Raw genomic sequence first — 13,097 nt, 5'->3', positions numbered from 1 at the left:
ATGGCATAAAGCACTCTTAAGAGAGTCAAAGAATTTCTGCCTGGTAGTAACTTTCTGTGACCATGGTTTGTAACTTGACCAGTGGGCAGGGGGAAAATGCCATGTTCCACTCATAGGTATATTCTTAAAGGATGAGTGTCCTCTTAGTGTAAACTTGGCAGTTATATCATTAACATGAACTCCCCAAGATGATTAAGGTTTGTGTGAGACATGGCATCATGTATAAAAAGCACTGGTTAAGGAATTATGGGGCCTCAGCTTGTGCTCAATTTTGTATTTTCTTGGTATGTGTTCTCAGTCAAATCTCAAAACATCTCTAAGTTTCATGAGGCTTATATGATTGCTAAGAGCCCTTCAAATTCTAATGTTTTATGACCATGCAATGCAGGCATATAATTTCTCTTCTGTGATAACAAATACTAATTAACTTAGTACTACACATAGATACAATGATAGACATACATGTGTGTTAGTGGTTACCTTAGAAAGTGTTTTGAAATTTGTTTTATATCTATAGAGACTGATATAGAATGCATGACAGATACAGTTAGAAGAGAAAAAGTAATTGGTCAAAGACACAAAGAATCACATTGATAAGAACAACAGTTTTTCAAGTAATACTTATGGTTTATGTCTTTTCTGGGATTTAATTAACTATGAACCATTAATGACAACAGTAACTATATTTTGTTATTAACAGGGAAAAATGCTTATGAATTCCCTCTAATAATTAAACTCTAGTATTTACTATCAGTGGAAAATTAGCTGAATGTTACTAGTTTTTAAGTATTTGTAAAGTAATCCATAGGCTTCCCTCATAGCTCAGTTGGTAAAGAATCTGCCTGCAGTGCAGGAGACCTGGGTTTGATTCCTGGGTTGGGAAGATCCCCTGGAGAAGGAAATAGCACCCCACTCCAGTATGCTTACCTGGAGAATCCCATGGACAGAGGAGCCTGGCAGGCTACTGTCCATGGGGTCACAAGAGTCGGACATGACTTAGTGACTAAACCACCACCAAAGTAACCCGTATAATCCTATGCTCTAATGACTTTAGAATATGCTTGGTTTCAGTGTTTCCAACTGCCCTTCTATTTATTTTCATTGCTAGCTTAACATGGAAAAAGCAAAAAAAGCCAGTTGATGAGATAAGGAATATAACAGTTACTTCATTGGTTACCAATTTCCTCTACATAATTAAGTTGGCATGTAAATTCATATCTCTACTAAGTGGAGTTCTCTAGCAGAGTTTACAACTCACCAACACTGCTTTAGTCTTGGAGTAACAGAGTTAGATACATTTCTCTTTGGTTCAGGAAATCCTATGGTCATGAACTTTCTGCAGAACTGATGCTGAAAACTAGACTTGCAACGGAGAAGGCAATGGCACCCCACTCCAGTACTCTTGCCTGGCAAATCACATTGAGGGAGGAGCCTGGTAGGCTGCAGTCCATGGGGTCGCTAAGAGTCGGACACGACTGAGTGACTTCACTTTGACTTTTCACTTTCATGCATTGGAGAAGGAAATGGCAACCCATTCCAGTGTTGTTGCCTGGAGAATCCCAGGGACAGGGGAGCCTGGTGGGCTGCTGTCTATGGGGTCGCACAGAGTCGGACATGACTGAAGCGACTTAGCAGCAGCAGCAGCAGCAGCAGGGAATAAAAATATTAAGAGCAAGCAGAGACAAACCTTCTAGGGAATTTCACTATAAAAGAAACAAAATTTATTTGCTTTTGATTCCTTTATTTTATTACACTCTCACTTTTATTTCCAAAAAAAAGTAATGTTAAAAATGAATCAAATAAAACTTATTTACTCCAACAACTTTTAAGTGGGGAAAAGCTGGTGGTGTAAAAGTGAAATTGTTTGAACCAAGCAGTTAAATTTGTTTTGTGTTTTACTTCAGAGTATTTTGGGTTATGTTCTTTCAATTAATTTTTGCTTCAGTGTTGCTTATTAATAGAGATCCTTGTCAGTTTTGAATAATTAACTTAGATACAGCAAAAAGTGCTTTCTTTTATATCCATTCATTTAAAAATGCCCTGCTATTTAATAACAAAATTGTTAGTTATTTCATACTTATTTATTAATGGTAAATTTATAACTAAATGCTCTAAATGAAATTTGAAAGTCATAAACTAAGAGGAAAGAAGTTGAATGTACTGCCAAATGTAAAAATGAAAAAGTGTTATATCCCACCTCACCGGGTACATCCCTGCCATATGAATGTTTTCTAATATACACAAGAAGATTATATTTATTAAGTAAAAGTGAAAAATGAAGTCTCTAGGGTGACTTAAATTTGTGAAAGACTTTATATTTTATGGAAAAGTTCCCAGTTAAGGAACTATGAGGCATCAGTCTATGGATCAATTTTGTTTGTTGTTACTAGATATATGGCCTTGGTGAAATCACTAAACATTTCTGAGCCTCAATATAATGAGGTTTATAAGACTTCCAATTCTAAAGGTATTACGTGTGCAGTCCAGGCATTTCATTATAATTCTTCTCCTATCATAAAAATATCTAATAAGAATACACACATATTCCACACACACAAACACACAAACATACACATGTTAATGTTTAGCTTACAAATGTATCTTGAAACTGTTTATTTCTGTAGCATCTGATGCAGAGCTATTCCCAGATATTATTGGTAAACATTTCTTGAAGAGTGAATTCAAGACACAACCCAAGAACCATCTTGGTAAGAACAATATTTTGAGTCTGTTTCCTGTTGTTTTTATTAATAGTTTCTCTGAAGTTTATTTAACTTTGCATCTTTAGTGACTACAGCACCTATATGCTATTATTATAGGATTAAAAAATGTCATCAATTCCCTCCTATAATTACTAGAATTCTAGCAATTACTGTCAGTGGGAAATTAGCTGCATATTGTTAATTTTAGAATTTATTTGATTCAAAAGTGATCCATAAAAAATTCAGTGATACAGTGAAGTAAGCCAAACAGAGAAAGACAAATACCATATGATTTCACTCATAGGTGGAATTTTTAAAAGTTAACCATATGTTACTTTAATAATAAGAAACAATACTGTCAATAGAACATTAACTATGTGTAAATCTTAATAGTGAAAGCATGTATTTTACTGAAATAAAGTTTTAAAAAATAACAACAACAAAAAGAAACAATAAGTTGTCTCACTTGGGAAACAGAAAGCAAACTTGAAACAAAAATAGTGCTCTGAAGTTCTAAACACTCAAGCAATTAGAGTGGCCCTGATGGCCAAGGTATAAACTGTATTTACATTACTATGTAAATACTGTAGTCTGAAGAGCAAGACTCTTGGGTGGCATCCTCTTTTGTTCCATCGTCTTTCTCCTCCTGTGCAGCTTTCCATAAACAACCATATTTTTTCATTTTTTTCTCCTTCTTTGTGAAACAAAATACATGTTTCCAATGTACTTTATGGGTACCACATGAATAAGTTCATGTCAAAAAAACAGAAGGAAATGGGTTAAAGTTTAAAAAAAGAATTCCGTGCTTTAAAAGACAATATGAAAGAGTATTTCCTGTTCTTCTATTAATTGACTTAAAAGACAGTTGTATAGAGCAGTATAAAAAATATGGAAAAGTTATATATGCTGTTCTTGTTCAGTCACTAAGTCATGTCCAAGTCTTTGCAACCACATGAGCTGTAGCATGCCAGGCTTCCCTGAACTTCACCATCTCCTGGAGTTTGCTCAAACTCACTGAGTTTCCACACTGAGTCAGTGATGGAATCAAACCATCTCATCTTCCGTTGCCCACTTCTCCTCCTGCCTTCAGTCTTTCCCAGCATCAGGGTCTTTTCCAGTGAGTCTTCTCTTAGCATCAAGTGGCCAAAGTATTGGAGCTTCAGCTTCAGCATCAGTCCTTCCAATGAGTATTCAGGACAGATTTCCTTTAGGATTGACTGGTTTGATCTCCTTGCTGTCCAAGGGACTCTCAAGAGTCTTCTCCAGCACCACAGTTTGAAAGCATCAGTTCTTCAGTGCTCAGCCTTCTTTATGGTCCAACTCTCACGTCCATACATGACTACTGGAAAAAACACAGCTTTGACTATACAGACCTTTGACAGCAAAATGATACCTTTGCTTTTTAATACACTGTCAAAGTTTGTCATAGCTTTTATTGCAAGGAGCAAGTGTCTTTTAATTTCATGGCTGCAGTCACTATCTGCAGTGATTTTGAAGCCCAAGAAAATAAAATCTGTCATTGTTTCCATCTTTTCCCCATCTATTTGCCATGAAATGATAGGACCAGATGTCATGATCTTAGTTTTTGAATGTTGAGTTTTAAGCCAGCTTTTTCACCCTCCTCTTTCACTTTCATCAAGAGGCTCTTTAGTTCTTCTTCACTTTCTGCCATAAGGGTGGTGTCATGTGCATATCTGAGGTTGTTGATATTTCTCCCAGCAGTCTTGATTCCAGCTTGTGATTCTTCCAGCCTGACATTTTGAATGATGTCCTCTGCATATAAGTTAAATAAATGGGGTGACAACATACAGCCTTTACACACCCCTTTCCCAACTTTGAACCAGTCTGTTGTTCCATGTCCAGTTCTAACTATTGCTTCTTAACCTGCATACAGGTTTCTCAGGAGGCAGGTAAGATGGTCTGGCACTCCCACCTCTTTAAGAATTTTCCAGTTTGTTCTGATCCATATAGTCAAAGGCTTTAGCATAGTCAAGGAAACAGAAATAAATGGTTTTCTGGAATTGTCTTGCTTTTTCTATGATCTAGGATGGCGATTTGATCTCTGATTCCTCTGCCTTTTTAAAATCCAGCTTGTACATCTGAAAGTTCTTGGTTTACATACTGTTGAAGCCTAACTTGAAGGATTTTGAGCATTATCTCACCAGCATGTAAAACGAGTGCAGTTGTAAGGTAGTTTGAACATTCTTTGGCATTGCCTTTCCTTGGAATTGGAATGAAAACTGACCTTTTCCAGTCCTGTGGCCACTGCTGAGTTTTCCAAATTTGCTGGCATATTGAGTGCAGCACTTTAATGACATCATTTTAAGATTTTTAATAGCTCAGCCGAAATTCCATCACTTCGTATAGCTTCATATAGCTTTCATATAGTAATTTCTTTGAAATTCCATCACTTCATGTAGCTTTCTTTGTAGTGAAGTAAGGCCCACTTGACTTCACACTCTAGGTTGTCTGGCTCTAGCTGAGTTACCACACCATCATGGTTATCTGGGTCATTCAAACCTTTTTTTGTAGAATATCTGTGTATTCTTGCCACCTCTTTTTAATCTCTTCTATTTCTTAGGTCCTTACTATTTCTGTCCTTTATTGTGCCCATCTTTGAATGACATGTTCCCTGGGCATCTCTAATTTTCTTGAAGAGATCTCTAGTCTTTCCCATTCTATTGTTTTCCTGTTTCTTGGCATTGTTCACTTAAGACTTTCTTATCTCTCCTTGCTGTTCTTTGGAACTCTGCATTCAGTTGGGTATATCTCTCCCTTTCTCCTTTGCTTTTGCTTCTCTTCTTTTCTCAGCTATTTGTAAGACAACCTCCTCAGACAACCATTTTGCCTTGTTAAATTTCTTTTCCTTTGGGAAATTTCAAAGACTTTTATAGTGCAAACCTTTTTAATTCCTAGCGCTTAAACTCAATCTTCCCTCAAATGCTATTCTTTTTTTAAATTGGAGGATAATTGCTTTGCAATGTTTTGTTGGTTTCTCCTGTATAGCACTGTGAATCAGCCATAAGTATACATATATCCCCTCCCTGTTGAGCCTCCCTCCCCTTCATCCCCATCCCACCCCTCTAGGTTGTCATAGAGTACCAATCTGAGTCCCTTTTTAGACAGCAGTTATCCCCTAGCTATCTATTTTGCGCACAGTAGTGTGGTGTATTTCAGTGCTGCTCTGTCAGTTTGCCCCACCCCCTCCTTCCCCCACTACGTCCGAAAGTCTGTTCTCTATGTCTGCATCTCTATGCCTGCCCTGGAAACAGGTTCATCAGTACCATTTTTCTAGATTCCATATATATGTGGTAATATACCATATCAAATCCTGAAGGAAATCAACCCTGAATACTCACTGGAAGGACTGATGCTGAAGTTCCAATTCTCTGGCCACCTGATGTGAAGAGCCAACTCATTGAAAAAGATTCTGATGCTGGGAAAGATTGAAAGCAAAATAAGAGGGCAGCAGAGGATGAGATGGTTGGATAGCATTACTGACTCAGTGGACATGAACTTGGGCAAACTCTGGGAGACAGTGAGGGATAGGGAGGCCTGACATGGTGCAGTCCATGGGGTCACAAAGAGTCAGACATGACTTAATGACTGAACAACAATGAGATCAAATGCTGTTCTCATTGGCTCCCAGCTTATCTGAGGATCCTCTGCTTTCTTGAGTCAAATGATTCCATTCTCCTTATTAATTAATTGGAGGAAGATGAAAGTGGCTAAAATATATATGCTAATCCCTAATTTTGTGTGACTATAAATTTTATTACTCCCACTTAGTATTATTTATTGAAGACTTACATAGCCAATCTGATTCATTTTTGTTCATTTTGTTATTGATGTTCCAGGAGGTATCTTCTCTGTAGTACACTTGGGCTACCAAAATCATAATGCTACCTTTTGCATTTATGCATGGGCTCAGCCCTTTTTTCAAAGTGGTCTTCTACTGGACAGTGTCAGGATCATGACAGGTTTCCAACTACATTTACATGCTCAACTGGAACCAACTTTCATGCACTAACCTTTTGATCCAGGGAAACAGGCATTCAAATAGAGCCCTGTTAAAACCACTAGCATCAAAATGCAACTGCATGCATGCCCTTTAGGTTCCCAATCCTCATTATCCCTTTCTCAGTGTGAATATCTTTAAACTAACTTTCATGTATTTTTATGTCATCCAATCTTAGTTAATTGCTGTCAATTATAGCAAAAACTTTAGACCACATAAAAATTCAAATGGAAATGGATCCTATCAGAGTCCTGGTTCTGGTACAAATATTGCCGTTTCCTCCTGGCAAGACATGAAATGTATATGCCCAAGGAATCCCAGAGGCACTTTTTTTTAAGTCAGTGATACCCACATGATTTACAGTTATGTAGCCTAAGAGGGGGAGAAGGCAATGGCACCCCACTCCAGTACTTTTGCCTGGAAAATCCCATGGACAGAGGAGCCTGGTAGGCTGCAGTCCATGGGGTCACTAGAGTCGGACATGACTGAGCGACTTCACTTTCACTTTTCACTTTCATGCATTGGAGAAGGAAATGGCAACCCACTCCAGTGTTCTTGCCTGGAGAATCCCAGGGATGGGGAAGCCTGTTGGGCTGCCGTCTATGGGGTCGCACAGAGTCGGACATGACTGAAGCGACTTAGCAGCAGCAGCAGCAGCAGCAGCAGCAGCCTAAAAGGGTATTAAAATTTTCCTGGGTAAGTCAAAGAATTTCTGACTCATGGTAAGTTTCTATTTATATCTTGTCTTGATGGGGAAAAAAATGTGAAGTTGTGCCTCATTGGGAACATCCTTACAGAGTAACTGTACTTTTGATATGAACTTGGAAATTATATTACTATCATAAATTCTCTGGAATGATTTCAGCTTGTGTAAAAGAGAGCATTGTATAGAAAAATCACTGGTTAAGGAATTAAACATGGTTAAAGAAAAGATACTGGTAAAAGGATTATAGAAAAGGCACTGGTTAGGCACAAAGTGGTACATCCATTTGTCATTCCCTGAATGTTTGATTTTAGTCATATCCTAAATATATCTAAACTTCAATATAATGTAACTTACATACTAATAATTGCTTCATCTGTTCTAATTTAAGGTTTTGTGATTCTCCAAACCAGACATTTCAATATAACTCATCTTTCATAACAGCAGTACACACACACACATGTGCACAAACACACACATGCAAACGCACACACATGTTTCTATGTAAATAGTTACCTTGTAAAGTGTTTTGAAATTTGTTCTTTTCTACAGGGACTAATATACAAGGCTTGACAGGTAAAACTGGAAGAGGTGTAATAAAGGGACAGTTCAGGACACAATCAAGCAATCTCCCTGGTAAGAATAGAAATTTTACAAATCTAAGATTTCAGGTTTACTTATCTTCTCTAGAGATATTTAAACAAGAGTCATGAATAACATCAGTATCTATGTTTTAATATTACATGGGCTGAAATTTTCAAGAATTTTTTCCTTAAATTCGATATTAAATATCAATGTAAAACTATCTACATATTATTAATGGTAGAACTCATTCACTTAGGATGTAATCCATAAAAACCAGTCCTTTAATAAACTTAGCATATGCTTGGTGAAAAATATGCCCAATTATATTCTATTCACTTTCTGTTTTCAGCTTAGGTAGACATTTCTCTTGAATTTGCAAGTGCAGAAAGGCTAGCTAAGGAATGTGATAAGAATATAACATCTCAGTGGTTATCAATTCCCTCTTTATTAGACCTGTAGTAACAGCATTACGGGAGAAGGCAATGGCACCCCACTCCAGTACTCTTGCCTGGAAAATCCCATGGACAGAGGAGCCTGGTAAGCTGCAGTCCATGGGGTAGAGAAGAGTCGGATACGACTGAGCGACTTCACTTTCACTTTTCACTTTCGTGCATTGGAGAAGGAAGTGGCAACCCACTCCAGTATTCTTGCCTGGAGGATCCCAGAGATGGGAGAGCCTGGTGGGCTGCCATCTATGGGGTCGCATAGAGTCGGACACAACTGAAGCGACTTAGCAGCAGCAGCAGCAGCAGCAACAGCATTACACACATTTCTTTATGGTGTTTTCTGTGATATTGAAAGAAGACATCTAGAGATAAAAGGAAAACAGACATTCGAACAGAACCCTGTAACTACAAACACCAAGAGGCTATTGTGTGCATGCCTGAGGATGTGCCCTCTGAGGACCAATGGGTGAGGCTTCACACCTCAGGAGAAAAGAGACATTAATAAGACACTTCTGAGAAATCACTGTAAATAAACAAGCAAACAAGCAAGCGAACACACTAAACAACAAGCCTTATCTAGGGAAACAAATTAGAATCCAGAAATACTATGATATATTATCTAAAATGTCCATACTAAGTCGCTTCAGTCATGTCCAACTCTTTACGACTGCATGGACTGTAGCCTGCCAGGTTCCTCTGTCCATGGAATTCTCCAGGCAAGAATACTGGAGTGGGTTGCCATGCCTTTCTCCAGGGGATCTTCCCGACCCAGGGATCGAACCCACATCTCTCATGTTTCCTGCATTGGCAGGCAGGTTCTTTACCACTAGTGGCACCCTGGAAGCCCCGAAAATGTCCAGTTATTAGCAAAAAAAAAAATTAAGACATGCAAGGAAATAGTAAATTGTGACCCATGCAATATGCTTGTGAGAGTCTTGGATGTTGGATTTAGCAGACAGTGATGACCTAATAGTTATTATAAATAGAAAAAGGAAATTTTGTTTTAAGAAAACAAAGATATGATGAAAATATTTCATCAACTAGATATTATCATCTAAAAATAAAAATGTAGAAGAACCAAATGTGGTTGAAATATACAATAAATGAAATGAAAATACTGCCTAAGGGAAGAGATTGAATACTGCCTAAGGGAAGAGTCCGAAGAAAGAAACAGTGAATTTAAGGTAATGGGAAATACTAGAAGAGAGAGAGTGCAGTAAAAATATTTGAAAAGATGGCTGAAAATTAAGTGAATAACACTAGATGGTAGCTAATAGAACAAACACTACATATTCATACTAAACTTGCTCTAATTTTGTCTCTCAGATTCTTTAAAAATTATATAGGTTCATAAAGAAATAATTGTAAGAACAATTTTAACAATATCTTTAATTTTATACATGTAACATGTAATTCAGTAGCACAAAAATGGGGATAAGGGAATAAAACTATATGTCAGTCATGCTTCTGCATTTTCCTACAATTTAATTAGTATGTCTCTGAAGTTGATTCTAAAATTGACTATGGCGATTGTTATACATTCTATAAATATATTAATAACCATTGATTGCACGTTTAAAATGGGCATATTGTATGTTAAACTTTAAAAAAACAGTTTAGTAAACTCCAAGCAGGATAGGACTTTCCTTTAAATACTTAAAAGCAATGGGAAGATGTTGTGAAGAAGGAAAATTGTGGCTCTGAATAAATTAGGCTTCTTTACCACATATCATTTATGCTTCCAGTGTTTAACCCAATCTGTCCTCAAAGCTTATTCCCATTGCCTCCCTGCTTACCTAAGAAGCCTTTGCTTTTTCAAATCAAATGAATCAGTTCTTCTAATTTTTTTTCTGTTGGAGAAACATCAGCAGCTAGAGTCTGCTAATCTTTTTATGTGTTATGTGTTGCCATAGCACACATGACTTTCACAAATGCTCAATCTAATGTGTCTTTGGTTTTAGTAATGATGCCCCATGGTCTTCACCTCTGTTTAGATTGCAGTGGTGATAAATTTGTGCTGCCTCAGAGATAGCACACGCTTGAAACATTCATGGGCTCAGTCATTTCTCCAAAGCAGGACTTCTGGTTTATAAATTCTGGATATGACAGTTTCCACCTTCACTTATATGCTATATTAGAACCAAATTTTGCCCACCAAAATCTTTTTTTTAATTTCATTTTATTTTTTAACTTTATAATATTGTATTGGTTTTGCCATATATCAACATGAATCCACCACAGGTATACATGTGTTCCCCATCCTGAACCCTTCTCCCTCCCACCAAAATCTTTACCTAATAGGTGACCCAAAGTCACCAATTCTAATTATTTGTTTTGCAATATAAAATTGTTTTAAATAAAATTTTTTCTGTCATTGAAACTATATCATTGCTTCTGAATCCATCAAAAAGTGAAAATCACACAAAGACTCAAATGGAAAGAGGTATAATACCAATGCTCATATTCATGCAAACTACCCATTTCCTTTTCCCCAAGTAAAAGATCTGGGATAAAGTGCCAGTCTACAGATTACTTGTTAACTTTTCCATCAGTGTTATCTTTTGATTTATAGTTGTTGTCATTTGGTCGCTAAGTTGTGTCCAACTCTTTGCTACCCTGTGGACTGCAGCATGCCATGCTTTTCTTTCCTTCACTACCTCCCACAGTTTGCTCAAATTTATGTCCATGACTTGTATAACCTTTAAAAAGGGAATTAAAGACTGTTCTGTACAAAAACCAATACAATATTAATATTGTAAAGTTAAAAAATAAATTAAAAAAAATATTCTAGTAGAAGGAAAGGAAAAGGGGGAGGAATATTTTAGACATGCCACTTAAATCAAATTAAAATGCTGACCTTCTTCAAAAAAAAAAACAGGAATTAAAATATTCCTGGACAAAGTCAAAGAATTTCTGCCTCACAGTAACATTCTGTGACTGTGATGCCCATCATTTTTTCCAGGCAACTTGGCCCAGGAAAAAAAAAAATGTCATGTCTGGCCTTACCAGATATAATTCTTACCATATGAATGTAGTTTTAACATATACAATGTAGTTTTAATGTAATGAAAAGTTACATTAATTAAGATAAAGTCTCTAGGATGACTTAAATTTGCAAAAAGACTGTGTTTTATGGAAAAAGCCCTAATTAAAGAATAATGAGGCATCAGTCTGTGAATCACTTTTATCACTACTTGGCTATGTGGTCTTAGTCAAACTAATAAACATTTCTAAGGTACAATATAATGAAGCTTATATGGTTGCCAATGACTCTCCCAATTCTAAGGTATTTCGATTCTGTAAGTAAGACATTTCATTATAATTCTTCTTCTATAATAAAATGCTAATTAAAGGAATATTACACACAAACTCACACAACTACATGTTGATGTTTATCTTATGAAAGTGTTTTGAAACTGTTTATTTCTATAGACACTGATACAGAGCACTTCCCAAATGCTGTTGGAAGAAGTATGCTAAAGAGTGATATCAAGACACAATCCAAGAGTCATCCTGGTAAAAGTAAGAATATTGCAAGTCTATTCTGGCTTATTTATCTTTTCCAGAGTTTGAGTTTGAGTCTGATTATAGTACCTATATGCTGTTATTACAGGATACAGTATCTTCATAAATTCCCTTCTAAAGTTAGAACTACTGGAACTCCAGCAGCTGTTATCAATGGAAAATTAGTTACATATTTTAAATTTCAGAGCTCCTTCTTTTAAAAAGTGATCCTCAAAATTTCAGTGGTATAGTGAGCTTGGAATATACTTAATGAAAGCATTTCAAATGCTACTTTTTTTTTTTTTTTCAGGCTAGTTGCTTTGTATTCGGAAAAGCAAAAAGTCTAGTTTATGAATGGGATTTAAAGACTTACCAGATAGTTATTGCATTGCTTATTAATTCCCCATATATAATTAAAATACCAAGCATATTTTCAGTATCTCAGGTGAAGTAGAGAGCTGTAGTCTTGTTACATAGTTCATAGTTTACACTTGTTTCCCCTTGTCTTGGTGTAAGGGTGTTTGACATACCAATCCTTGATCTTTGGTGTGATATTAAGGGAGGCAGAAAACCAGAGAGCCTCAGTTATATCTCCTCTAACACTTTAACACTTTCTCCTGCTCTCAGCCATTACAACAAAGTATTAATAGTAAGATCCCCCTTATGGTTTCAGGTTCAGGATAGGTTTCCAACTTTTGGTATGTGTTCTTTGGAACCACCTTCCATTCACAAAACATTGGACACATTATTTGACCCAAGCCACCAGTCCTACTTACCACTTTCTCAATATGAATTATTGTTTAATAACTTTCATGCAGTTTCCTCTCCTTTGACCTAGTTTGTAGTTACTAAATCCTGCCAAATCTTCAAATCACACAAAAACTCAAAGGGAGTGGGATGCAGTCCTGGTGCTGGTACTGCTGCAGATCTACCCACTTCCCCCTCCCCAGCGGAAAGGTATACATTGTAAGACGACCTGATAGGCAGTTTTTCTTAGACCACAGAGTGTCTTGTTATTCTTCTGCATCATTAATGTCTACTGGACTTACATAACCTTAAAAATGGCATAAAGCACTCTTAAGAGAGTCAAAGAATTTCTGCCTGGTAGTAACTTTCTGTGACCATGGTTTGTAACTTGA

At 36.7% G+C, this 13,097-nt stretch overlaps 1 protein-coding gene across 1 annotated transcript in view; it reads left to right on the top strand.

The window, feature by feature from the left end:
* The window catches only part of LOC138990501 (coiled-coil domain-containing protein 7-like), a 170,932-nt gene that overhangs the window by 129,287 nt on the left and 28,548 nt on the right, over positions 1 to 13,097 (top strand). Inside the window, exons 19-21 of the mRNA XM_070382052.1 lie at positions 2,625 to 2,708; positions 7,976 to 8,059; positions 11,887 to 11,976. Coding sequence (XP_070238153.1) covers positions 2,625 to 2,708; positions 7,976 to 8,059; positions 11,887 to 11,976 — 258 coding nt within the window. The remainder of the gene's footprint in view (positions 1 to 2,624; positions 2,709 to 7,975; positions 8,060 to 11,886; positions 11,977 to 13,097) is intronic.

This window comes from Bos mutus, chromosome 13 (assembly GCF_027580195.1).
Source record: "Bos mutus isolate GX-2022 chromosome 13, NWIPB_WYAK_1.1, whole genome shotgun sequence".
In the NCBI taxonomy this organism is placed as follows: domain Eukaryota; kingdom Metazoa; phylum Chordata; class Mammalia; order Artiodactyla; family Bovidae; genus Bos; species Bos mutus.
Note: the sequence above shows the minus strand (reverse complement) of the source record. Positions and strands in the feature narration are given on the sequence as shown.